Below are 27,623 nucleotides of genomic sequence, written 5' to 3'. Positions count from 1 at the left end.
CTTGAGTAAAAGAAGCTCAGAAACAGTGCCTAGGCCCTGCATTCAAGGCCCAGGACTGGGGGAACATGTACTACTTCTTGGGGCTCTTAAGTGAATTAAAAAGCAAGATCTGCATTTTGTATCTGTCTTTGTTCTGGGCTGTTCATCTTGTAAGCTGTCTTGGAAATCAGCAGTGTCAAGACTGATCCAGTGAGGTCTTTACAGAGACAAGGAAACCTCTGTAAGGAAAGGAACATCAGGACTTCTGCAGGACCACTTGTTAAGCAACAATGATGTTAATTCTACCCCGAGACTGTGGGCTACCTGACCACCTGAGGCCACCTATGACCACAAGAACCCTTCTGACTGTGTAGTTACTTATGCATACCTTTCCTTACCCAATTCTTCCTCTGTTTCAACCTAAAGCAAATGTGCTGGGAAGATGGCTTCAGATATTTCCTTACCTCTTCCAGAGGTGTTCCTGTTTCACATCACTTAAATCTCTTCTGGAACTGGGGGACATGTTGCTCACACCTGTCATTCTATACACTCTAAAGGCTGAGACCTGAGCTCACACTTTGAAGCCAGCCTGAGCACAAAAATCCCCAAGAGTTTTTCTCCAATTATGAGGCAAAAAGCTAGAAATGAGGGTGTGGCTCAAATGGTAGAGTGCCAGCATTGAGTAAAAAAGCTAAATGGAGAACTTGAAGCTGAATTCAAGCCCCAATACCAGCAAAAAATAAAATGTAGAACCCTCTTTGTCTCTTTGATTGTATTGGGGTTAGTGTCTGAACCTGATCTCTAAAACCCAGAAGTTTGAGTCTGGGACTCTTGTAACATTGCTAAAATAAGAAGCATTGTAGCTGAGAAAATGTTTATCATCCCTGGTCCTAAAGGAAATGCAAAAAAAACCAACCCAAAACAACAACCCAGAGATACCACCTTACCCCAGTCAGAATGGCCTATGTCCTAAATTCACACAGGTTCAAATGCTGGCAGGGATACAGAGAAAGAGGAACCCTACTGCACTGTTGGTGGGAATGTAAACAAATACAACCACTCTGGAAAGCAGTCTGTACCTTCCTCAGAAAACTAAACAGACCTCCCCTTCGACCCAGCCATCCCACTCCTAGGCTAATATTTACCCTGAGCAACAGGAACCTGGATAGAAGCACACATGCACCTCCATGTTCATTGCTTCACTGTTTACAATAGCCATGATATGGAAACAAACCAGATGCCCCACTACAGATGAATGGATCCATAAATTCTGGTACCTATATACAATGGAATAATATACAGCCATTAGAAAGAAAAAAAATAATGGCATTCACAGGGAAATGGAACTAGAACAAGTCATCAGGTTAAGCAAAGTAAGCCAAGCCCAGACATACAGCATAGTCTCCCTGATGTGCACATTTTAAATACAAAATGCAACGAGATAATGGCAAAGTAAACAGGACCCAAGAAACAAAGGACCTATTCTTAGTGTGCCATATTGATTTTAGATGACTCTGTGTTCTTGACCCCAGGGTATGTATATATGCACATATGAGGGAAGCTAAGAGGAGGGCACAGAATCAGAAGGAAATAGGTAATAAAATACATCAACTGCACTGGACTGAACTAAGCAACTAAAGGGCAGCGATAGGAAGGAGGGAATAGGAAAGAGGGAACAGAGTACACTAAGCACAGGTACAGAAATGTACATATCACCCAATTTGGAAGAAATAGTTGTATTGTCAAAGTTCATAAGAGTTCACAAGCTTTATAGACCATGATAATGAAAATTTGCCTTGTGAAGGTTAAAATGTGTGACTTTAGCTAAGTATCACTGTCCCACAATATTGTGAACTATGTATAATCAAAGAAATGTAAAGGAAGCATTGTAGCCTGGACGTGACTCACCTTCACCCCTTCTATTTTTTTTTTTTAATGAGAGAAAGAGAATAAATGGTTCCATGAAAGAAAACAAGTACTGTGTTTTTATTGTTTTTATTTTTTTTTTTTATTCTGGGGGATGGGTCTTAGGGATGGAACTCAATACATCATATGTATTTGGCACATGTTTCAACGGTAAACTCAAAGCACCTACCACTTCCTCACCCCCAATTTAAACACTAGCTGCTTGTCCTCTCTGGAGGACAGCTTGTAATGATCAGACCTGGGTTCTTGAAATTCTTTTTGGCCTTACCCAAGATGACCATAAAATATCTATTACAATGTAGAGGATTGTACAGATATCAACATTTGTTAGTCCAGAAGCCTCCTCCCTCATAACCTAACATGCTCTTTCCCAAGGCAACACTAGGCCCATGTAGTAAAGGTGTAAATGATTAGCCCTGACCCACTTTCCCTGAGTACCCCTTTGAAATAGCTATGACCACAGTGAGATTCCCCCAAATCCAGGAGGTTATAAAAGGTCACCTAGGACAATAACCGGCACTTCTCACTTCCTTTCCCTTGTGAGAAGGGTCTTGCCAGCCCTTTTACCAGCAATAAAACATTTCTTCATTTTTTGTACCTGGATGTCCATGTGGTTTTCTGGTAAAGTCTAAAATACTCTTAACAACCAAAACAGACTGCATTATTCAGATACTGTTTTTTTTTTTTTTCTTCTTGCTTATGTGGTGCTGAGGAATCGAACCCAGGGCCTCATGCATGCAAGGCAAGTGCTCTACCACTGAGCCACCTTCCCAGCCCTCAGATACTGTTTTTAACCTCTTGAGTGCCAGCATGTACTACATGTGGATCCTTGTGCCTGTCCTGGGGCTTGAACTCAGCTCACGTGGACACTGTCCCTGAGCTTTTCAGCACTCTACCAGTTGAGCCACAGATCCACTGCTAGCATCTTTGGTACTTAACGGACTTTGCTGCCCAGGGTGGCTTCAAATGTCAAGATTCCCAGAACCTGGAGATTGCAGAAGATCAAGAGTTCAAAGGCAGAGACAAGTGCTGGCGGTTTACTTGTATAATCCCATCTTGCTCAGAAGGCTGAGACCTGGAGGAGTGAGGTTCAAAGTCAGTGTGGGAAGAAAAGACTTGATATTCTTTCTACAATTAGCAAAAGAGACGGCTCAAGGGATATACAGCACCAGCCATGAGCAAAAAAAAAAAAAAAATGCTGAGTTAAAGCCTGGGCCGGACGCAGATTATGTAAATGAGTGGATCCAGGCTGAGGCCTCCTATTGGTCTCCATGGCAGGATGGTTCGTTAGCCAATGAGAGCGCTCCGCGGACAATCCGCATTCTTCCTATAAAAGGGTAGCGCGGGCGAGGTCGCGGCACTTTTCCCAGTTGCAGGGCGGAGCTCGGTGGTGTGCGGCGGTATCAGTGATGTCTGGTCGGGGCAAACAAGGAGGCAAGGCCCGCGCCAAGGCCAAGTCGCGGTCTTCCCGCGCCGGCCTGCAGTTCCCGGTGGGGCGCGTGCACCGCCTGCTGCGCAAGGGCAACTACGCGGAGCGGGTGGGGGCCGGCGCGCCGGTGTACATGGCGGCGGTGCTGGAGTACCTGACGGCCGAGATCCTGGAGCTGGCGGGCAACGCGGCCCGCGACAACAAGAAGACCCGCATCATCCCGCGCCACCTGCAGCTGGCCATCCGCAACGACGAGGAGCTCAACAAGCTGCTGGGCAAAGTGACCATCGCCCAGGGCGGCGTGCTGCCCAACATCCAGGCGGTGCTGCTGCCCAAGAAGACGGAGAGCCACCACAAGGCGAAGGGCAAGTGAGGCGGGTCCCGTCAGCGCGCCCTCGCCAGGCTCCTTCGTGGCCGCGAAATCAAAGGCTCTTTTCAGAGCCACCCACTGTTTCAAATGAAGAGTTGTCTCGCTAAGTAGCCGGTGTCCGCCTGTGCGTGCGGGGCCGGGCGAGCGGGAGGGAGGCGGGTGCGGAGCGTCCGATCGCTTCCTCGTCCCAACGGCCCCTCCTGTCCGACTCCCGGGAAAGTTGGCCGCGGGCCGCGCCGCGGGCGTCCGTGCCGACTGTGTGGCCCCTCGTTGGTCTCCCTCCAGGCCCGCCCTGCTCTTCCCGACCTCCTGTCCCACACTTGAACCTAGTGCCGGGGCCACCGTGGGCCTCGTGGGTTGGCGCGAGCTGGGCTCGCATCGCCCGCCCTGGCTTAGTCTTGGGAGCGCCGCGGCCCCTCGACAACAACACACTCCCCGAGGGGGCCCCCTCCACTCAAGGTCTCCGGGCTGGGGCACGGGAGCGTCGGCCGGCAGAGGGCGGGGCTGCTGGAAGGCAGTGGAGGGCGGGCTGAGGACCACCCCAGCTACAGACGGTGGTCGCAGAGGACTCGGGCTACAGGAGCGTAGGCCGGCAGAAGGCGGGGCGGAGCTGTCAGGGGAGTGGAGGGCGGGCTGAAGACCACCCCAGCTACAGACGGTGGGTGGTTCCAGAGGACTCGGATCGGGACAACCGTAGAAAACAAGGTGCGTTAGGGGGTAGGGGGAAGTACTGGCCGAGTGGAGAGCAGGAAGTGCCGCGGGGGGGCGGGACGGGGCGGTCCGCGTTCTGCCAGAGCCAACCGGGAGCGCTGGGGCGGGTGACGTCACGGCCAATGGGCGGCCAGCGCGGGCCTTTCAAATCCCCTGCGCCCAATCGGAAAAAGACGTCGCCTATAAAGTGTGTAGCGGGGGTGGCCTTCCGCCCGTTTCTGTCTGCGCGCTTGTGCCGTGTGTTTCTGAGACCGTCGCCGTCGTCATGGCCCGCACGAAGCAGACGGCGCGCAAGTCGACCGGCGGCAAGGCCCCGCGCAAGCAGCTGGCCACCAAGGCGGCCCGCAAGAGCGCGCCGGCCACGGGCGGCGTGAAGAAGCCGCACCGCTACCGGCCGGGCACCGTGGCGCTGCGCGAGATCCGGCGCTACCAGAAGTCGACGGAGCTGCTGATCCGCAAGCTGCCGTTCCAGCGGCTGGTGCGCGAGATCGCGCAGGACTTCAAGACGGACCTGCGCTTCCAGAGCTCGGCCGTGATGGCGCTGCAGGAGGCGAGCGAGGCCTACCTGGTGGGGCTCTTCGAGGACACCAACCTGTGCGCCATCCACGCCAAGCGCGTCACCATCATGCCCAAGGACATCCAGCTGGCCCGCCGCATCCGCGGGGAGCGCGCTTAAGCTCACCCGGCGGCCCTCGGCAAGTTCCATCGCATCCAAAGGCTCTTTTCAGAGCCACCCACTGCGTCCTCGGAAGGAGCTGTGGCTTGTGCTCTAATCTTGTGGAACCGGCATTAGGGTGGAGGGCTGGCCGAGTGTCATCAGAGCCGGTGACAGTGCCTGCTTCGCCCGACTTCTGTTTCCATGTCCCTCACCTCCGTTCCTAACCGTCTAGGCCTCACCTGTGTGCTGGGGTTTGCCGGGTTTATCAGTGTTGACAGCTTGAGTGTGGAAGTGGCTCGGCTTTTCCCCTCACTGTACAGTTGGGTGGGAGCATTTATTTCAGTGATGTAATTGGAGACGTTTATCAGGGTAAAATTGTCCCACTAACGTGCCTGTGACCTGTCCTGGGATGCACTGTCACATTTCTTGCATTAGTTTGTGGAGCATTTTCTGGGGCTTATAATATGAACAGGGTATGTTGGCGTTCAAAGGAGAGATTCAGAGCAAGGGTAATGGCACTGCCTTTGCATCCTGCATGTCGGGCCCAAGATTGTAGCCTGGGAATGATTCGATCATCTCACCTTTGAAATTCTGCTTCAGAGAACTTTAGAGTTGGCACCTCTAAAACAGATGTCAGGACTGAGGCCAGCCTTGTTCATATCACAGGTGTGTAGCAAGAAGTAAATTTCTATAGAACTTATGTTTCCCATTTGTAAAATGTGGACAATAGTAGTACTTGACAAACTACAGGAATCCCTGTAAGAACACCTAACAGTTTCTAGTCTAGAACCATCAGTTTTGCTTGCCGCAACTACTAATAGTTGCTAATTTACAGAAATCTCAACAAGATGTATTGTGATATACATTAGTTCCTAGTGTTTCCTAGTTTCCCTAGATTTCAGAAGCTCTGAATAAGTATTTTCTAGTCCCACAAATCTGCAATTCTCAAATACATACTCTCTTGACAGTTGCTATTTTTTTTTTTTTTTTGGTTCAACATGTCTTCCTCATTGCAATTCTGAGAACTGTTCATTCTTAAAGATTAATTCCTGAGTCTCTCCCTTTCTATCGTTTGGTTTTTATCCCTTTGGGTTCTTGCTTATACCCCTTCCTATCTGTTCCACATTTCTTCCCATTCTCTACCTTCAGCATTAGGGGACAACATTCCTCAGGGTAAGGATTTGTCTTTTGTACCCAAACTACCCAGCACACCATAGGTGGGTAAGATTAGGGAATTAGGATAAAAATAAGAAGAGAAACTAGTATTGGAGCTTTAAGCTGGTGGGTAGTATCAGAAATGTGTATGAAATGTAGATGGATAACAAGAGGGTACAAAGCTGGGCTCTGGTGACTCACACCTGTAATCCCAGTTACTTGGGATGCTGAGATGTGAGGATTGAAATTTGAAGCCAGTCTGTCAGGAAAGTCCATGAGTCTCTATCCCAAACTACTCTGGAAAAATAAAAAGCTGTAAGTGGATCTGTGACTCAAGAGGTAGGGCACTAGCTTTGAGAGAAAGAATCTCAGGGACAGTGGCATCAAAAAAGTGGGGGAGGGTACAAAAAGGAATGGAAGAGCAACAGCGGATGAGAAGGGCTGAAATGAGAACTGGAAGCTAGCTACTGCAGTAAGCAGGAGGGACCAGATCTAGCTATGTATATACCTGGTTGGGGAAAGGGCAAAGCTGGACTGTTGAGGCAAAAAGTAATCAAAGATGGCTCTGTACCTTCTTGCCTGAGATTCTGGGAGGAAGATGCCACCTGTCTGGATAGAGGAGCTAGAGTTCACTTAGGGTCATGTCTGAACAGAGCTGGCAACTCGGGATAATTTGAGATGGCTTCAAGAAAAGACCCCTGGGGAATGAGTGTCTAAAACTGTGGATTAGGACAGGACATCCTATTAATGCTTATGAATCATCAGATTCATAACAAAGTTATGTTATTTCATATTCAAGAAACAATTTTATCCTGAACCAGAGGGGAAAAAAATGAGAAAATTGGGCACCATTTCTTAGGTTCTTTGCAGTACCTAATTTTAATAAATGCATACTAAATTTATTATTGCCCACCATGTTTGATTTGTAAATCTTAAATATATACATACATGTATCTTTAGTACGTTAATTTTATTAGGATAGTTCACCTGGTTGCTCCTTCATCAAAGAAAATGAAATTTAGCATTTTGGTAAACTGAGGCATCAACCTTTGTTTTTAAAAAAACTTTGCTACATTTGAAGAAAAAATTGTTACTTACATCAGTGGTTATCAACCTTTAATGTGTATCAGAATTGCCTGGAGGACTTGAACTTTTAAAGCATAAATTACTAGGGGCGTAGGTCTTACTCCCAGGGCTTCTGATTCAATAAGTATGGGGCAGGTCCGGGCCCAGGATTTTTTGTACATCTAACAAGTCTCTCGGTGATCTGTGCTGCTATACTGGAAACCACTTTAAGGACCACTGACTTAGACAACAGACATGTTTTCTTTCCTCATTTTAAAAAAAAAAATTTTTATTGTGAAAATACCGTATATAGGAGTTACAATTACATGAGCAGGGTAATGAGTACATTTCTTATCAAGCATTGTAGCCTCCTCCTTTGTTTCTCCTTTCCATCCCTTCCCATCTGCCCCACCCCCCCAGCCAAAGTTGTAAAGTTTGTTTTTCAACATTACGACTTGCACATCTCATTGTTGCAATGAGTCCACCTGGATCCCTATTTAAACGGTTTGTTTTTGCCCTTCCCCTCCACAAATTATACCAACATCAAATACAATGAAAGCAGGGGTTATACCGTGGGGGAGGGACATACAAAGCAAAAAAGAAATCATCTTATAACAATCGCAAGAAAGAAAAAAAAACATTGGAATACTTATCTTGGGGTTCATTTCACCTAACATCAACTTATCTGACCTTTTCTGCTTGTCTCAGACATATACTAGTTATTGCAAATAAGGGAAATCATGAGACCTATGTTTTTTTGGGGCCTTGCTTACTTCACTTAATATAATCTTTTCCAAGTCTTTCCATTTCCTAACAAATGGGGCGATGTCATTCTTTCTGATGGAGGCATAGAATTCCATTGTGTGTATATACCACATTTTCTTGATCCATTCATCTACTGAAGCATCTGGGTTGGTTCCCTATCTTAGCTATGGTAAATAATGCTGCAATAAACATAGTTGTGCTGGTAGCTTTAGTATGGTCTTGTTTGTGATCATTTGGGTAAATGCCCAAAAGTGGGATTGCTGGGTCATAGGGGAGCATTATGTGGAGTCTTTTGAGGAACCTCCATACTGCTTTCCAAAGTGGTTGAACAAGTTTACACTTCCACCAACAATGCAGTAGGGTTCCCTTCTGTCCACATCCTCTCCAGCATCTGTTGTTATTAGAGTTCTTGATTATAGCCATTCTAACTGGGGTGAGGTGGTATCTCAATGTTCTTTTGATTTGCATTTCTTTTATGGCTAGGGAGGTTGAGCATTTCTTCTATTGGCCATCCTTCTTTCCTCTTCAGAGAAGTTTGTCTTTAAGTCCTTAGCCCACTTATTCCCTCATTTTTAAAATTGATTTGTCTTCTATATTTTGTTCCGTACTGCTTCATAGAACCTCAGTGAGATCATATATTTGTCTGCATGTTAATTCCAGTCCTGGGGCTTGAACTCAGGGCCCAGGTGCAATCCCTAAGCCTCATTGTGCTCAAGGCTAGTGATCTATCACTAGAGCCATGGAGCCATTTCTGGCTTTTTCTGAGTGTTGGAGACCCGAAACCTGCCTGAGAATGCTCTGGCCTCTTTCAAACACCTAATTGACAAGTAGCCATTCTTGGAAATTCCAAGGTGCATATTTAGATAATATTTGGCTAACCATAAATATTCCTTTAGCCCTAAACAAACTACATTTGGCTAACCATAAATATTCCCTCAGCCCTAAGTAAACTACATTTGGCTAACCATAAAACTTCTCTTATCTCCAGTCCTAAGCAAACGGCGCCTGGCTAACCATAAATGTCTCTTAAAGAAATCACAGGAGACACCTTTAAGATTAGCACAATGGCCAAAAGGACAAGCACGACCCATCCCTGACCCCGGGACTTCTCACCCTTGCTTCTGCGAAGTTTTTTCATTCTTTCCCTTCGGGTATATAAACCCTGCCTCACTTTAATAAAGCAGACCTTGACGCGACTCAGAGTGGCTCTGTCTTTCTTAATGCGCTTGGTCTCGATTCTCTCTCCCCACCTTGGTTTTCAGGTGGTGCCCCCTCGGATCCCCCACTAAATTACCTGGCCTGCTGGACGGGTCATCTGAGAAGTTTATAGGCAATAAGAACTTTCTTGCCTGGGCTGGGTTCAGATGGTGATCCTTAGGTCTCAGCCTCCTGAGTAGCTAGGATTATAGGCATGAGCTACCAGCACCCAGCTTGCATGTAGCCTTTAAAGTTAAAAAGTATCACAGTAATAGGTGAATTAGAAATATTATAAGTTTTAGGTGAGATTTTAGGAAAATGAGGCATCCTGAGCATAAGAAGCCTTCTTAGCTTGACATCATCAAAAATGTTACTCTTGTTACTTCTTTCCTTACCTTCTGTATGATGCAATGGAATTCCAGGAATTTTGCTCTCCCCTCTTCCTCTCCCCCCGCCCCTGCCCTGCCCTTTTTCCTAGACAGTCACAAGCCCCATCTGTTTCCCCAATTTCCCACTATGCAATGATTTCTACCACATTAGGAAGTTCCTACAGTAATTATCTGCATTTCTCATCATGCTAATATGTAGTAGTATTTTGTGCTATTGGGCCACCCTGTTGTGTGTATATATGTGTGTGTGTGTGTGTGTATTCCTAGTTTTGATATAAGCTCCTGGAGGGCAAGTCTTATATCCTTTGCCTTGCTGGTATTTCCATTGTCAAGGACCATGTTTTAAACCTAGTTTGCCTTAAATGTTGATGTTGGTAAAAGCCAAATGCAAAGACCTACAAGTTAGTCTTTTGGGAGCTGACATAGTCTTTTAAGTATATACTGCCAATTTTTGGTGTCAAATTGTTAATGGAAAATCAGTGCAGCTACTCAAACCTTCCATCTGGTGAGAGAATTTAGGCAAGATGAGAATGTGGTGACAATGACAAGAAAGTTTGTTGGGATGAAGAAAATATACTTTTTCAAATATAAAGTGGGTTATCTCTAGGGTGACCATGATTGTGTGTGTGTGTGTGTGTGTGTGCGCGTGTGTGCGTGCGGGCCAGTCCCTGGGCTTGATAGGAAAATGGAGGAGAATGGAAAACAAATAGGCTGGACTTGATTATCAACAGGCGAGGACTGTTTATTGAGGAACAGTGAGGGGCACAGACCTTTCCACGGGTTTGGAGGTTGTGCCAGTGAGTTGGGACAGGAGTTTTGATAGGAGGTCTGAGCAAGGATGCAGAGGTTAATGAAAGCTGCAGGTCAAGGAAGGTGGGGGCCTTTCAGTTCAGCCACAATGGGATGTCTACAGCTGGGCTCAGGTGGATTGCCCTGCCTGCACTTCAAATGAGTTCACACATACCTGGGATTTTGCCTGGTGTCTGTATGGGCCTGGGGCAATCCTTCAACTGGCAGAAAGTTCCTCCTATTGTCTGTCTGGCCTCAGTTCTTCCTGCTGTTGGAAATTTACTCTTTCCTCTGAACTCCTTTTTCCCTGGGAAAATATCCATGGGAACTAAAATGTGAAATCACAAAACAGAACAAGATTATTGATAAAGGGCAAAACCTCTTGGTAAAGAAAAAACAAAACAAAACAAAACACACAAAGGCTGACCAGTAGTCAGCCTTTGCCCCTTTCTCCATCTTTGCTAAAAAGCAAAAGAACATCTCTCCCTCACTCAAGTTTACCAAGCTGTCAGCTTTGCCGAAGGCTACTGACAACCTTGAGGTTTATCACCAGCTGCACTGAGTTGCTGCATTAGTCAGAATCTTATAATAAAAATAACTTCTGTCACAGTGTCAATAGCATTGATAGTATTGGTCCTGCTGACCAAGTCAAGATTACATTTTGCTGATGCTCCTGTGACTCAAGGCTCTGTTTTTGCTATGTTTTGCTCCTGTAACCTTGCTTGACTCAGTAACAGGGCCTTAAGCCCACCAATTAAAGACCACTACCAAGTGGTCTCACTATGGGAAGCCTATTGCAAATTATTACATATGGTATTTACCATAAAGAACAAATAAATTTAAAGTTCATATAACCAATGAAAATCTGCCTTGCATGCCTCGTCTATATAACCCTATGTAACCTATCCCTATAAAACCCCTCCTACCCTGAGCTCAACACTGTTCTCCTACTTCCCGGTGATAGGAAGCAGAATAAAGTTCCTAGGTCCTTTAACTGGGTGTCTTCGAGTCTCTTTTGGATTCAGGATATTATATTCAGGGCTAGCACTTTAGCATTTGAGCACACAGCTCCACTTCTGGCTTTTTTGGTGATTAATTGGAGTCTCATGGACTTTCCTGCCTTGGCTGGCTTAGAACCAGCATACTCAGATCTCATCCTTCTGAGAAGCTAGGATTATAGGTGTGAGCCACCAGTGCCTGGCTGGTTCTTGTTGTTAAACCAGGGCATGCTTTATTGAAAAACAAGGGATTCGGAGTATTAAATTTCTCAGGGCCAGACTCAGGGGAAGTTACTGTCCTAAGGGTCAAGGAATTTGATCTCTAGGCTATTTGATCTCTAGGCTACTGTTTACTGGCCCAGATGAAAAATCTGTTGTTTCAGAACTATGGAATAGCCTGCCTAGAATGAAGCCTGTGCTTAGAGAGGGTACTCAAAGACTTTTTGCTGATACTTTTTGGGGGGGTAGGAGGGATGAGGGTGGGGTTGTTCATGGGGCTTGAATTCTGGGCCTGTCCCTCAGCTCTTCAGCTCAAGGTGAGCACTCTACCACTTGAGCCACAAGCACCACTTCCAGTTTTCTGGTGTTTAACTGGAGTTGAGTCTCACGAACTTTCCTGTCCAGGCTGGCTTTGAACCACAATCCTCAGATTTCAGCCTCTTCAGTAGATATGATTACAGGTATGAACTACTGCTGTGTGGCTTATTACAAGACTTTGATAGGCCACTGAGGATGCTCTAAAGATTAATTCTACTGTTCTCTTTGACAACTTCCGATCCCATTTTCTATGAGATTTTTTTTTACATTTTACTGTCATTGATAGATTGAATGCAAAAATAAAATATTACAAAAGTTTCCGCATGCAAATGTAATAGTACTAAATTAAATCTAAGTTTAAGAATGAGAAGTGTAGGGCAGAAATGGAGAAATAAAAGTACAGAATGGCTTGATGTATTCTTGGCAATGTTCGTATGGTATGACTTACTTTTGTCTTGTGAAAACTGTACGCATTATGCACACCTTTGGCCTCAGCTCCACCCATACCTGAGCTTCTCCCTGCCCCTGAGTTCCCACCATACAGATGGCTCCTCCCTCTTTCTGCCCAGACCCACCTGAACTCCCATCTTCCTGCTTCCTCTCCCCCAGACCCAGCTGCTACCTATAGTGGAGGCTGCCACGTGCTCTCTCTCCAGGGCCAATATGGCTCCTCTAATAAACCTTGTAATAATCTTTCTCCTGTGTCTGCCTGCCTCAGCGTGGTCCCCTGGCATGGATGTGACCAATCCTCTCAAAAATGGAGTTGCATCTAATGGATATCTGGTATTTCCCTACAGGTCTCTCATTGCAAGATACAAATCACATACCTGAAATAATTCAGCTTGATTTTATAGTTTGCATGACTTTTATGGATCACATCAAAATGCCTGCATCTGCACCCTTGCAAAACCACAAAAGCAAGTCTGTTCATTTTATAGGGGTATGTCTCTGAAGGATTAAAAAAAAAGTACTACACTGGTCAGAGTAAGCACTTAAACATTTGAGGAGTCTCTGATCGAACCTATCTTTTGTCTGTTTTTAAATGGTGAACCAGTGGGCCTATCAGTTCTCACCCTTTGGAAGAGAGCTAAATGTCAATGCATTCATTGTTCAGTGTGCACAGAGCTCTTTTAAGGATAAAGGATTACTGCGTACAATGGTAGAGAATAAACGCTTGAAATGAAAAAGGTAAATTGACAAACTGGCAGAATTGGAAGCTACCACCAGTCTTCTAATCCTGCTCATTAAACACGGGGAGTCGAGAATAACCTTGCCGTAAAGATGGAACAATTCAGTTTTAGGCACCCATCCTTTTTGCCTGGGGCTGTAATTTGGCCAAGGTACTGTCCTTGAACCTTTGTGCTCAAGGGTAAAAATGTACCACGGGAGCCAGTTTCACTTCTGCAGTTTTTCTTCCTGGCGTTTACTTGGAATTTCACAGGCTACCATGGTGGACAAGCTTTGAACCGTAATTTTCACATTTCACCCCCGAAGTAGCTTTGATTGCAGGGATGAACCATTGGCTTAAAGCACAGTACTTTAGCGAAGGCAACACTAAGCTAAGACCTTAAGCTTAAACTGCTTTTGCAGTCACCTAGGCATCCTTAGCCAAGCTGAAACAAATTTTTTCCTCAGTGGGGCAAACATAAACCAACGTTAGCCCCTTAAACTTACGGCGCCGTGCACAGCTCTCCCGATGACCACATGGTGGCCCTAAAAAGGGCCTTTGGGAATGGGACAAAACCGGGGCGGCGGCTTAGCCTCCGAAGCCGTAGAGGGTGCGGCCCTGGCGCTTGAGCGCGTAGACTACGTCCATGGCGGTGACGGTCTTGCGCTTGGCGTGCTCGGTGTAGGTGACCGCGTCCCGGATCACGTTCTCCAGGAACACCTTCAGCACACCCCGAGTTTCCTCGTAAATGAGACCCGAAATGCGCTTGACACCCCCGCGCCGAGCAAGACGTCGGATGGCAGGCTTGGTGATGCCCTGAATGTTATCCCTCAGGACTTTACGGTGGCGCTTAGCACCGCCCTTGCCCAAGCCCTTGCCACCTTTTCCTCTTCCAGACATCGCGGCTGTAGCTTAGAGACAACAGCAGGATGAGGTGAAACAGGCTTTCAGCGGCTATATATGTAAGAGAATCGGACCAGATTGAAAACCAGAGGCGCGCGCGCGGGAAGCAGCTCCCCAAGCCCTCCCCGTCCCGGACATTACGTCATTCGTGGTCGGCTTGCTCCTCGGCTGCCCTCTACCGGGCTCTCTGAAGCTTCCCTTTATTCTTATTTTCTGGTGGATGGTTCGTAATCCCAGGGAGAATTCAGATCCCAGCACTTTGTTTTCAGATTCCACAGTCTGTTTTTCTCTTCCCTTGTAGGCTTCACAGTGGAGCCAAACTGAGGTTAGAAGGAAAAGCGTCTCTGCAGAGAAAACCCGAGGAAGGGAAGATGGAGTTCAGAATAGAAGAGAAAGGGCCAGTTTAGGGATCGAATCCAAACCAGAGAATTCCGAATCATGGTTAAGCTACACAGAACTGCAGAAAAGCAGTTCGGATCCTTAGGCTGCCAGAGTCGGGAGCTGCGGCGGCTAGGGTACGTGTGGAATGATGAGGTCAGGGAGAAGGTCACTATAACGCCTGAGTCCAGTCGGTATTTTGATGGTTGTAGGCTAAGCCAGAAGTCAGATCCTAGGACAACTGGCCTCAGGACATTGCTTTCTGATGGAGGTTAGTGAATCCCAACGTACTATCATTCAAGGCTTTGCTCAATATAAATAAATTCAAGAGACAGGGGTTTCCTGCAAATCCATTTCTACAGTTCCTCTGAAATTGGCCCTTCTATTCCGCCAAGGTTTAGTGCTCAATCTATCTCAGTTGAGCCCCACTGGTTCCCCTAAAGCTAGAAAAGCTCTCCTAGTTGGGTGGGTTTTGCAAGAGGACATATGTTTCAAATGGACCATCATTATGAAGTTGCCCTATGTAAAACTGATTGAAGTCCTATTAGTATGTTCATTGCTTTAACTAGGCCCCTCTATAGAACAATCCATTACAATTGTTTTTTGGGGTTTTTATTTTTATTTTTGAGAGAGAGAGACAGAGACAAAGAGAAAAAGAGACACACAGAGAAACAGAGATAGAGACAGGGACTGAAATGCTTATTTTGAGAAAAATCCTGTGTTCCAAGTTTCACCATTAACTCTACTTTATGGTGAGGAATCCCAGGTCTTTATCCAAACTTCTAGGTTCCAGACTTCTAGGTTCCATCTGGTATCTCTGGATTTATTTTAGACTGAAGGGTAAAACTTCCTAAAAATCAAACGTTTAAACTTAAAAAATCCCCAAGGTGTGATTAAGTACTTACTGCTCCCTTTCTTAATGGTTCAGGGAGCCAAGCCATGCACGCCATGCCATGCATGGATGCATATACATGCCCAAGCCAGCAACTCAGAATAGATCTCTCCCTTGGCCACTCCGGGGCAAAGAAACAAACTTGTTCTTTTCTGATACTTCAGCAACTCTGGTAGAATATCTTGTTAAATGTCTGTATCTTCCCTATGCTTTCTTTCCTGACTGGTTCTTACTGGCAGTGTTTCTTGTTTTGTAAAATGGTAAGCTAGTTCAGTGTCTAGTATAAGCTCAACAATTATTTATAGAACAAACAGCACCTATATTTGGCTACTTTTAAACACAAGGGAAAAAGACATGACCAAATTACAACATGAGCAAAAACAAAAAAAATACACTCAGAAGCAAAGGATGATGAAATGACACTTTTGGCATCAGAGGGGACAGAACCTTCTAATCAAAGCCTTTTTGGTTGTACAATCTTCTTTTGAAGGAGACCAGCATATGCTACCCTAAAATATGTCACTTTATACAGAGGAGTTGTTTTGAGTTCCTCAAATGCCTTATTTGTCTAAAAGTAGGAAATCCCTCCCTCCACCCCCCCCCCCACCAAAGAACTCAACATTTTAATTCGGTTGCATCTCCATGGAGGCAATTCTGATTTTCTCTTTTCAGAAATGAGAAGTTGGCACCATTCCTAAACATACTTTGCTGAGAGCTATCATATACCCATCTATTCTACGTCTATTTTAAAAAATCATTCGTTTTTCAGTGATTGTCTTTTCTTTTTGGCTCTCTTTCCCCCTACTAAGTTAGGTAGATGGGCCCCAAATTTTAACAACCCCTTTGGACCACTTTTCTTGGAAGAGCCCCCAGGTGTACATTCAAAAACAAACATTTAAGCTGGGTGCTGGTGGCTCACTCCTGTAATCCTAGCTACTCAGAAGGCTTAGATCATGGTTTAAAGTCAGCCTACGCAGAAAAGTCCTCCTGAGACTTCAGTTAACTACTTGAAAACCAGAAGTAGAGCTGTGGTTCAAAGAGGTAGAGTGCTTTGAGTATAAAGAGCTCAGGGACAGTCCTGAGTTCATGCCCCACAAACAACAACAAAACCCCAAAACATTTACAAGCTTCTATTTTGATATATCTTCTGTATGAGTGGTCAGTTCCAACTAAGAACTTTCAGGGTTAAAGAGATTATATAAAAAATCCTTATATAACCCTTAATGTTTCTGCAATGAGGATAAAAACACTTCACCTTATAACTATTTGAAGCTTTGTAATGCAGAAAGTAACTATTCAAAACTAATAAAAGGGAGAATCTTGCTAAGTTTTACTTATTTGCAAGGTATTAGTGGAGTATTTAATCTCAGATGAAGTAAAGAAGTTTAAAATCTTACAGTTTCTCAATTTGGTCTCAAGTGCTCATCAGTCAAGATGAAACTAAATCAGGTACAAAACCTTACTGATGAATAGCCCCAAATTCAAATGGTCCTTCATATAACTCTATGGGGAAGGGGTACTTGATAAAAAAAAAAAAAAAAAAAAAAAAAAAAAAAAAAAAAAAACCAGAACCTCTCTTCTTGTAATAGCTTTTTCTTTTCTTTTTTCTTTTTTTTTTGGTTGGTCGTGAGACCTGAACTCTGGGCCTAGGCTGTGCTGAGGAATCAAACCCAGGACCTCATGCATGCAAGGCAAGCACTCTACCACTGAGCCGCCTTCCCAGCCCTTGTAATAGCTATTTTTAACTGCTTGTTACTTTTGTATTAAAAAACAACAGGTAGGTACATGGAAAACATTACATGTCTAACAAGTGATACAATAAAATTTTCTTTATTTCCCGTATGAAATAATGTAAGCTCCTCGTATTCTCCTGTGCTAATAAAATTCCAGTTGCCAGTTTTCAATATACAGTTCCCACAGCTGCGGGTAAAAGAAACTTCTCTGTGTGTCACAGCTGAAGAAAAGTGGTTCTTCGGCACCATGAACCTGCTTGTGATGAAAATGGTAGATGAGAACTTTCACAGGAAAATTAGTATGCAATATGGGACTAATGAGTGGACAGCCTGCATATGCAGGGCAAAAGGGATGATTCATCTTCTGGGTGGGACAGTGTGAGAATCCCATCATCTGTCACATTACTCACAATGGCCACACAATTAAAATCTTACTGACTTACTTATTTCAGGAATTTTCCACTTAATATTTCCCAAGCATGAGTGAATGCAGAAATGGAAACCTGGGATAAGGGAGGATTTCTATGTAGAGTTTGAGAAACCTTTTCTGATTTAAATGAACACATGCATACATTTCACATGAGCATATCACAAACAAAAAAATGTTGCGAAAACCATGGCCCTTGGGTGGGTGGGCTATCATACAGACCCTATAGGATATTCTACCTTGTGATGAGACAGTTCAATAGAGAAGTTTGGGAAATTTTTGTTGCTGTTGTTGGTCCTGCGGCTTGAACTCTGGAATTGGGTGCTGTCCCTGAGCTTTTTTGCTCAAGGCTAGCATTCTACCACTTTGAGCCACAGCACCACTTTGGTTTTCTGTGGGTTAATTAGAGGTAAGAGTCTCACAGACTTTCCTGCATGGGCAGGCATTGAACCATTGTCCTCAAATCTCCAGCCTCCTGCATAGCTAGGATTACAGATGTGAGCCACTGGTGCCTGGCAGAAATTTGAGAAACACTGGATGGTTTGGTTACATGATAAGATACTGCGGTTCTTCAAATGCACCTGGTAAAACCTTATGAAAGAGGAAATTCATCATTGTAATTTCACTCTTTTGCCTCAAAAATATTATGTGTGCTTTCTTATTTACTACCCGGAGAAGCTGTAATTTTCCTGAGATTCAGTTTCTTATCTGTAAAGCCACAGAATGCATATTGTGACAAAATGTAAGAAGAACTATTATACAATGAACAGTGCACTATGCATATAAAGCATCATTATTAAGTAACCACAAGAACGGATAATATTTGTTTATATCACTTGTACTTGTATGTTATTTTAGATTTCCTGAGAGATTGATTTTGCCCAACATGGGTTCTTCAAGATAATAATCCAATTAAATTCTTTTTTTTTTTTGGGGGGGGGTCCAGTCGTGGGGCCTGAACTCTGGGCCTGGGTGCTATCCCTCAGCTCTTCAGCTCAAGGCTAGCGCTCTACCACTTGAGCCACAGCACCACTTCCAGCTTTTTTCTTTTTGCTTATGTGGTGCTGAGGATTTGAACCCAAGGTCTCAAGCATGCAAGGCAAGTCTACCACTGAGTCACCTTCTCAGCCCCCAATTAAGTAAGTTCTTATAGGCTTCAAGACCAGCACCAAAAAAAAAAAAAAAAAGCACTTTCCTGAACAATGCTTCAAAACATGTGAAATAAGCCAGGCACTGGTGGTTTATATCTATAATCCCAGCTTTTCATAAGGCCTAGATCTGAGGATTGTGATTTAAGCCAGTCCCGGCAGAAAAATCTTTGAGACTTTTACCTCCAGTTAACTACTCAAAAGTCAGATGTGAGACCTTGGCTCAAATGATAGAGTGCCAGCCTTGAGTTAAAAAGCTAAGGGACAGGTACCAGGCCTTACACATAGATATGTGTTATGCCACATATATATCATATATAAACCATGGAATAGGTAAAATGCATGGATTTTTCAATTTTGTGGTAAATAGAAAAAAAACAAAACAAAACCCTGTGTGTGTGTGCACACTGGTACTGCCTGGGCCTTGAATTTAGAACCTGGGCACTGTTCATGAGCTTTTTCATTGAAGGCTAGCACTCTACCACTTGAGCCACAGCACCACTTCTGGCTTTTTCTGTCTGTGGTACCGAGGAATCGAACCCAGCCTAACTTCTATCTTTTTGGTGGTTAATTGGGGATAAGTCTGGTGTTCCTGCCCTGGCTGGCTTTGAATCCTGATTCTCAGATCTCATCCTCCTGAGTAACTAGGATTACAGGTGTGAGCCACCTGTAATCTTCTGCACCTGGCAGAAGATAAAGTCAACTTTTAGGAATTAGAAAATATTTAAATTTGAAGAAAATTACTAGCCACACATTATTTGCTTGGAAGATAACTTATTTGGTTGATAAACACTTAATCAAGTTTAGAAACTTCCTCCTGTAAAGGAGAAATACAAAGGGAAACATGTATTTAGCTCTATCTTTTTTTTTTTTTTTTTGGCAGTCCTGGGCCTTGAACTCTGGGCTTGGGCAATGTCCCTGCCTTCTTTTGTTCAAGGCCAGCACTCTGCCACTTGAGCCACAGCACCACTTCTGGCTTTTTCTGTCTGTGGTACCGAGGAATCGAACCCAGGGTTTCATGCAGGTTAGGCAAGCACTCTACTGCTAAGTCACATTCCCAGCCCCAAAGTTCTATCTTTGACTTAGAAACATTTCATCTGTTGGACCTAAATGGCTTTTGGTGTAGGGGAGAGAATAGGTCCATATCCCAGAAAGGAAAAGGAAGGCAGAGGCTGTAAGTAATCTAGCTGGTGAACAAACTGTAGATTAAAATGGGGCTTTAAGCTTAGAAATCAGTTAAATACGTTTGATTCATTTCACTACATGTTATTTTGTTATACTTCAGTAAGGATATAATGTGCTAACTAGCTAGGGGCTATGTCGAAGGGGAGTGACAGTAGTGACTTGAAACAAACTGAAACCTAGTACTTAGGAACATGCTTGTTTTTAGAAGAAACCTGGTAAATGTATAAAGCTTGCAAAATACTATGCATTGCTTGAACCAAAATTACATCTACTTAAAGAACCTTACCTTCCAAAGTTCTTTAAAAAAAACAACAACAAACACCAAAACATTGTAATCAATAAGTTACAGAAAAAGAAGAGGGAAGAGGGAAGGAATAAGACCATCTTCTCTCTCCTGAAATAGGATTGAATTCTATCCAATAGGATCACAAGCCAAGAAGTTCCTGTTTTGTAGGCCAATCAAGGCGAGGGTATGTCTATAAGTAGGACTGCCCGGGAGCCCCTGCACGTAGCTAGTAGATAGCCCAACCATGGCCCGCACGAAGCAGACGGCGCGCAAGTCGACCGGCGGCAAGGCCCCGCGCAAGCAGCTGGCCACCAAGGCGGCCCGCAAGAGCGCGCCGGCCACGGGCGGCGTGAAGAAGCCGCACCGCTACCGGCCGGGCACCGTGGCGCTGCGCGAGATCCGGCGCTACCAGAAGTCGACGGAGCTGCTGATCCGCAAGCTGCCGTTCCAGCGGCTCGTGCGCGAGATCGCGCAGGACTTCAAGACGGACCTGCGCTTCCAGAGCTCGGCCGTGATGGCGCTGCAGGAGGCGAGCGAGGCCTACCTGGTGGGGCTCTTCGAGGACACCAACCTGTGCGCCATCCACGCCAAGCGCGTCACCATCATGCCCAAGGACATCCAGCTGGCCCGCCGCATCCGCGGGGAGCGCGCTTAAAGCCACACTTTAAAGTAACCAATACAAAGGCTCTTTTCAGAGCCACCCACGTTTTCATGAACCGCAGCTGTAACCAACCAAACCGCTGTTAGATCATTGAGCGCAGTATGCTGGGCATTTGGCTAAGAAAACCTGTATCCCGTAGTCGGTCCTTGTAGCTCAGCAGGCCACGCCAGCCACTAATTTGCCAATTATGTGAGTTTAGGGGCTGGGAAGGTGGCTCAGTGGTAGAGCGCTTGCCTTGCATGCCTAGGCCCTGGGTTCGGTTCCTCAGCACCACATAAAAAAGAAAAAAGCCGCAAGTGGCTCTGTGGCTCAAGTGGTAGAGCGCTAGCCTTGAGCTGAAGAGCTCAGGGACAGCGCCCAAGTCCAGAGTTCAGGCCCCACGACCGGACCCCCCAAAAAGCAATTAGGTGAGATTGGGGGTAGCTCATCAGTGGCTTAGGAAAGCTAATGGGATCGTTTGGTTTTTCTTCCTACTGGAGGGCAACCCTAATTGCGAAGCCCTTTTTTGATTTAGGAATTGGATGAAGCTGGGGCTATTCAGGTGGCCTAAACCGGAATAATAAAGGAGCGAAGTGTGTTCCTGGTGGTCTGTAAATGTATGGGTTGAGGTACTCAAGAAACGGGAAATACAGTAAAATAACATAAAGAGGAGGAGGCAGTTAGCTTTTTAGTCTGTAAAAGTTTAGGATTGAAAGTGAAAAAACCAGGTGAAGAAACCGTAATGTTCTGGTAACTGAGATGGAACACTCTGATTGGCTAGCAAGGTTTCCATTCTAATGACCACTAAGAAAACACCACAGGGAGCTTTTTAAATAGGCCCCACCCCCCCAGTGACGACTATTGTAAATCAACCAATAAAGTGAAGGTACTGTAGGAGACTTAATTTGCATACAGGCTCTATAAGTAGCGTGAGATCAGGCCCTCCTGCGGTAGTTGGCGATTACCTCATTTGAAGAGCCGGACGTTCTCGGAGGAGGGAAAATGCCTGATCCTGCCAAGTCCGCTCCTGCCCCTAAGAAGGGCTCGAAGAAGGCCGTGACGAAGGTGCAGAAGAAGGACGGCAAGAAGCGCAAGCGCAGCCGCAAGGAGAGCTACTCCGTCTACGTGTACAAGGTGCTGAAGCAGGTGCACCCCGACACTGGCATCTCGTCCAAGGCCATGGGCATCATGAACTCGTTCGTGAACGACATCTTCGAGCGCATCGCGGGCGAGGCGTCGCGTCTGGCGCACTACAACAAGCGCTCGACCATCACGTCGCGGGAGATCCAGACGGCCGTGCGCCTGCTGCTGCCCGGGGAGCTGGCCAAGCACGCCGTGTCCGAGGGCACCAAGGCCGTCACCAAGTACACCAGCTCCAAGTAAGGTTGCACAAGAGACGCGACGCATCTGCTATACCCCAAAGGCTCTTTTCAGAGCCACTTCATTTAACAAAGGAAAGGGCTGTAAACTCTTGGTCTTGCGTTCTGATGTGGGTCTCGCCTTTTGTAATTCGGTGCAACCTAGCCGTGTTGGCTAGTCGAAAGGACGCTGTTGTCAACAAATGTGTATTCCTCTTCTGCCGATCCTTGGTGTAAAACTGGCGCAACATTCCCTGTTCCCAAGAGTATTGGAGGGGGAGCCAGAGGGTGGGCAGACCCGGGCCCACATCTCTTAGAACACCCCTTACCCGCAGCCTGATTTTGGAAGTCTTAAGCTTGTTCTTCCTTATAGTGTACTGATGAAAGTTTTTAGTTCTCTCAGTTGTGTTTCCTATCTAACGCCAGTATACCCAGTCTGGCTTGCCTCTACAGTTATGAGCCCACCGTTTTTCAGTGGCTTTACTCAGGGAAACCATCCCGCCGTCCACCCTGCCTCCCCCCTCCCCAGGTCTCCTTGTAGCCCTAGGAATTCTGGGAATATAAATATTTCTGCTAAACATGGTGGGAGGGATACTTCCTATAATGCACTGGACAAGAACCCCCCCCTCTTCCCAAGCACAATTATTACTTAGCCTAGAATATTGTTTTGCAGACATTGAGAAACCCAGGACTTAGACCTCCCTAGCTTTTAGAATTTATTTTGCCAGTCTTGGGGCTTGAACTCAGGGCCTGGGCACTGTCCCTGAGCTTTTGCTTAAGGCTAGCACTACCACTTGAGCCACAACACCACTTCGGCCTGCTTCTGTTGATGTGATACTGAGGAATCAAATCCAGGGCTTCATGCAAGCTAGGCAAGCACTCTACCACTAAGTCATCCCCAGCCCCTAGCCTTCAGAATTTAACCCACCTTTTCCTCAACTCCACCTGTTACCTATAGGTCATTCTCCACTGGACCATCTCATCCAGGGCCAGGATCCTGCCTTGGTTCTGTTAACTAACAAATATTCTTGATAGTAAGAGTCACCTGGGTGCTTGTTAAACATCTCCAGGTGGCTCTTCTGAACCTTACAGACCCAGTCAGGTTGCAGGTGTGTTTAATAGGTTTTGAATTATACCCATATTTGGTGTTCACATGTCAGATCTCCAAATGTTAGTGAACCTGTGGGTGTCAGAGCCATTGTGTCATGCTCTGGGAATGGAAACAAGGATGACTGAAGGCCCTAAGCTAATATGTGCAAAACATTTCTGAAGACTGTCCCCAATTCAAGACTCATCATGATTGAAGCCAGGGGATTTTCTTTTACTAAATGAATATACTGTTTGGACTCTAGCAGGAAAAAGTCATGTGGTCTTCGAGGTTCTTTATACGATGTCTGGAAGTTGAGTAATGACCCCCACCTGTATTCCTATCTGTTCTGCTCCACTCCAGTCCTCTCTGAGTTGTTGTGCTTGGGTTTGATGGCCTGGGAATTGCAGGATAAACCGAAGAAGATCCTCGCAAGAAGATCCTCCACAAATCCAAGAGTCCTTGGTGGTTTTCTCTGCCTAAGTCTGGGAATGAAGAAAGTCAACCGGGCCTTTCTAGTCCCACCTCAAACCGAGATCACCTTCCTCCTCCCACCCACCCTTCCACACCCTGTTCTCAGTCCTGGAAACACAGGGGAAGTCTTGGATCCTTGGGGCCCAAAGCTGAATTCACTATCCCGCTTCATTTGCAGGAAGCTCTTGAGGCACCTGGGGTCTTTGCCCTCCCTTTTGCAGACCGAACCGTCCTAAGAACCCCTTCCTGGCTCTGGCGGTGCTGGAACCCGCGCAAAGGTCATCTGTGCTAGACAGGGAGGCGGGTGACCGCCGCCTCCTCCACCTGCCTTTTTTTTTCGTCTCTCTAGGCCCGCAGAGCTGCTGGGACTCCCTGCCTGCGGGTTACTAGGGCCTCCGCAGGTGCGTGTGCTGAGAGGTCCATAGCGGCCGCCAGGGGTCGCTGCGCAGAGCGGCTGTGCCCCGACTGCCAGGCAGGGACAAGAGCGAAGGGTTGTGCGGGGCGGCTGCAGGGCGCAGGCGCATCTGGCTCCCCGACACACACACACACACGCGCGCGCGCGCGCGCGCGCACGCGCACACACACACACACACATCCTCTCTGGGTGCTTACACCTGCGGGCCCGGAATGACCCTTTTAACGATGGGGTTCAGCAGTGGTGCGACGAGTTAGATGCTCTTTTTGGTACAGAGCTATATCGGTACAGAGGTGTATCGGACACGCACGACACTTTAACCCCTTGAAACTGCTTGCCACCGCTGCTGCCATTCCACTCCAGAGCTCATTGTCCGCTCCTGCCGGCTCCGAAGGCAAATAATTTCTTCCAAGAAGTAAAGTCGTGGCGAGTCCGTGCGCACGGGTGGCCACAAGGTGGCGCCAGGAGACCGCCATGGAATCTGCTAGGCCAGGCGGTCAACCTATTTCAGAGCCAGCTTCTACTACTAATGAAGTGTCCTGCTCAAAATAGTGTATTCATACCGGTTAAATAGGTTATGGATGAGAAAATCTACACATCTCAGAGGAAAAGATAATTGATTAAGGGGCAGCAAGCAGATTTGCCAACAAGTTCAAATCTGAATATGGATTTGCAAGACAGGATTCCCTTTTGTGTTTGCTTGTTTTAAAAGCTTTTATTTTAATTTACTATTTTGGCAAAAACTACTGAAACCACGTCTTAAAATTATTCAACCAAGTTTATAAAACGCATCAGTGTTACCTTCAACGCATTTTTTTTAACCTGAAAGATGTCATGTTGATCTGTCAGAAGCAAAAGAATTTTCCCTGTCTTTTTTTAAAGTAATGTAGAAAACGTAACAATATACTGAGTGGGCCTGGGTGAGGAAGAGACAGCTCTTTGAAGTCAGACCATTCTTGCCAGCTTGCTTTCTACCTCTCCTAAATACCTTTGGTGGTAGCATTTATGTGCTTCAGCCAGTACTTCAAGCTTCTTGAATTGTGCGTGCCATGGCATTTTGCCTTTTCCTCCTTGTGATTGAGGGGAGCATGTAACTAGGACTAACCAACAGGTGAAATGTGTGTGTATCATTTTGGGGATCAAGCGCTGAATTCCTGTTAGAGAGTCTCTGAGATAGGGACTCACTGGCTCGTTCTCATAGGCTCTCGTTATGTAGTACAGGCTTGTCCTCAAACTCATAATCCTCCTGCCTCCCGAGTGGGGACTACAAATGTACACGGTGCCCCAGCTCTGCTCTCATATTTCTTACATTCTCTTTAGCTTTCATGAGACTGCAGGGCCAAATGTCCTTTGGTGAGTAGAAAGAGGTAAGATCTTTCACTGGAAATTGTCATAACTCCTGCCGCAGTACACTAGTATTCAGAATATAGCAATGTGGACCAATATAACTCTTTTTGTGTGTGTGGTGCTGGGAAGTGAACCCAGAACCTTGGGCATGCTATGCAAGCACTCTCCGTTTGAACTTCTCTTCCCTTTGCCCTTTTATTTTGAGTCAGGATGTTACTGCTACCTTTGCCTTGTCTGGTTTCAAACTCACGATCCTCCAATCTGCTTGGCCAGGAAGCAGACTTTCTGAGTAAGTAGGATTACATGTGAGCATCCCACATCCGGCTTTACAAATCCATTTATAATCCTTAGCTTAGTACCGCCTCTACCCTCCATAAATATAAGATAGGGAAAGACAGAAAAAGGCACAAGAACTTCCCTCTGGTTTATACTGCCTTTGTCCTTTTGATAGCACAGAGAGATTTTTATGCTTGGGTCAATATATCATGATGTGGGATGGACGAGGCTCCTGTTTTTCTTCAGAAGACTGGGAGAAGGGTGACTGGGAAAGAAGAGTAAAAAAAGGAGACCTGACTGCAAGCAGCAGACATCACAGATGGGTCTGTATTATACAAGAGGATTATGGACCTCATTAAAACAACCAAACTTAGGTCCTCCCAAAGGAGGATTCTGAGGCTGGAATTGAAGGGTACGTATCTTATTTAGGGGGTAATCTTGAAAAAGTACCATGATGGGAGAGATGGGATCAGAAGGGGGGTCCTAACGAGCAACTGGTCACTGTGGGAAGTGATGCTTAGTCTTTGCGGGAGGGGGGAACTGGATGGGACACACCACAGTTCCAGCTTGCATGTTTGGCTGGCACTCTACCATTTGAACCATATCAACAGTCTGATTTATTGTTTGCTGGTTATATTTGGTGATGGAGTCTCATAGGGCTTTTACGTCTGAACTGGCTGTGAATCTCAGTCTTCTAGGTCTTAGCCTCCTGAGGAGCTAGGATTATAGATGTGAGCCAACAGCATTTTTTATAGGTTGGAGACCCATCATAGATCCTTTTACCTTCAGGCAACTCTGGTGTATGTGGAGGAGCTAAGAGAACACCATGGCACACAAATCCCAGAACACAGAGCGGCTGATGATGCCAGTGGTAATGCCAAGAATCTCATGCCCAGGTGCAGGCAAGCACCATCTCTTTGAATTTCTCCCCCCTTACCCCAGGTTTCTCTGCAAGCTGAAAAACTAGTATGAAGAATAAAGCTAATTATAGTACCTTGGTCTTTAGGTGTGAAACAAAGTAAGATTTAGTGATTAAAAAAAAAGACACCCTAAGTTAAAGCTTCCTATGGGTACTTGTTACTCTATCTCTGAAGAAATCTCTACTTCCTTCCCGTACTTCATCTGTTCCTAAACGGAATTACAACCATGAGACCCTGCCAGTATGCAGACTTTGCCCAAAGGTGATGGCTGGTGAGCAAGAAGGCACTCAGAAGCCAGGCAGAGTAGATCATATCCTGTACAACTAGCTACTTAGGAGGCAGAGACCAGCAGGGTGTGGGAGGATATTGCAAGACTCCATCTTAATGGATAACAGCATGGTTTTTCACACCTGCCGTCCTGTTATTTGAGAAGCCTAAAACTAGGAAAATGGCAGTTCAGTCTGGTCCAGGAATAACAAAAAGAAGTTATCCCCCAAATATCTACAGCCAAAACGGCTTAGGGCCTGTCTGGCTTGCCTACGTAGCAAGTGTGAGGCCCTGGGTTTAACCCCCAATATCTACCTCTCCACATACAGGAAAAGAAAGGAGTCAGGACCCATTCAGCTTCTTTCCCAAATAGAAGCAACAAGTGTACCCCCCAGCACTGGATGAAGTAACATGTAAATAAGGAGGAATAGCCCTTAGATAAATAGGGGTGAGTGCCAGGAGAGAGCATCCAACCCCTGCAGGGAAACTGGAGGCCTGGGATCCACCTAGGGATGGGATGACATGGGACAAGGCCCTGTCCAGACAAGCCGTGGGCCTTGGTAGAACAGGCAGGTGGGCCCCAGTTGGGGGCAAGGAGGCGTCAAGCTATCCTGGGTGTACTCATAGAGCAGAAATTGTTTAAGAGATAGGTTTAATTGAACAAGTTATTTAAGCATTCAAACACAATTAGAAACAACGGTGAAAAGCTATATGCATAGAAGAAGCTGGAGAGGTAGCATAGGGAAGTGGA

The 27,623-nt window shown here is 45.9% G+C and overlaps 5 protein-coding genes across 5 annotated transcripts; 4 read left to right on the top strand and 1 right to left on the bottom strand.

The window, feature by feature from the left end:
- Window positions 1-3,246: 3,246 nt before the first annotated feature.
- On the top strand, window positions 3,247-3,814 carry LOC138827456 (histone H2A type 2-A). Its single transcript, XM_070022961.1, has one exon. The coding sequence runs from the start codon at window positions 3,315-3,317 to the stop codon at window positions 3,705-3,707; it is 393 nt and encodes a 130-aa protein (XP_069879062.1). The 5' UTR covers window positions 3,247-3,314; the 3' UTR covers window positions 3,708-3,814.
- A 686-nt stretch (window positions 3,815-4,500) lies between these two features.
- Window positions 4,501-5,334, top strand: LOC138827454 (histone H3). Its single transcript, XM_070022959.1, has one exon. The coding sequence runs from the start codon at window positions 4,681-4,683 to the stop codon at window positions 5,089-5,091; it is 411 nt and encodes a 136-aa protein (XP_069879060.1). The 5' UTR covers window positions 4,501-4,680; the 3' UTR covers window positions 5,092-5,334.
- A 4,497-nt stretch (window positions 5,335-9,831) lies between these two features.
- Window positions 9,832-14,036, bottom strand: LOC138827431 (histone H4). The gene is made up of 2 exons (XM_070022918.1): window positions 13,643-14,036; window positions 9,832-10,761 (listed from the first exon to the last, which is right to left on the bottom strand). The coding sequence occupies exon 1, from the start codon at window positions 14,034-14,036 to the stop codon at window positions 13,725-13,727; it is 312 nt and encodes a 103-aa protein (XP_069879019.1). The 3' UTR covers window positions 9,832-10,761; window positions 13,643-13,724.
- A 6,292-nt stretch (window positions 14,037-20,328) lies between these two features.
- Window positions 20,329-20,906, top strand: LOC138827430 (histone H3). The gene has a single exon (XM_070022916.1). The coding sequence runs from the start codon at window positions 20,333-20,335 to the stop codon at window positions 20,741-20,743; it is 411 nt and encodes a 136-aa protein (XP_069879017.1). The 5' UTR covers window positions 20,329-20,332; the 3' UTR covers window positions 20,744-20,906.
- Window positions 20,907-21,692: 786 nt separating this feature from the next.
- On the top strand, window positions 21,693-23,437 carry LOC138827429 (histone H2B type 2-F). The gene has a single exon (XM_070022915.1). The coding sequence runs from the start codon at window positions 21,731-21,733 to the stop codon at window positions 22,109-22,111; it is 381 nt and encodes a 126-aa protein (XP_069879016.1). The 5' UTR covers window positions 21,693-21,730; the 3' UTR covers window positions 22,112-23,437.
- Window positions 23,438-27,623: the final 4,186 nt, after the last annotated feature.

Source organism: Dipodomys merriami, unplaced genomic scaffold (genome assembly GCF_024711535.1).
Source record: "Dipodomys merriami isolate MVZ:Mamm:240054 unplaced genomic scaffold, mDipMer1.0.p SCAF_156, whole genome shotgun sequence".
NCBI lineage: Eukaryota > Metazoa > Chordata > Mammalia > Rodentia > Heteromyidae > Dipodomys > Dipodomys merriami.
Note: the sequence above shows the minus strand (reverse complement) of the source record. Positions and strands in the feature narration are given on the sequence as shown.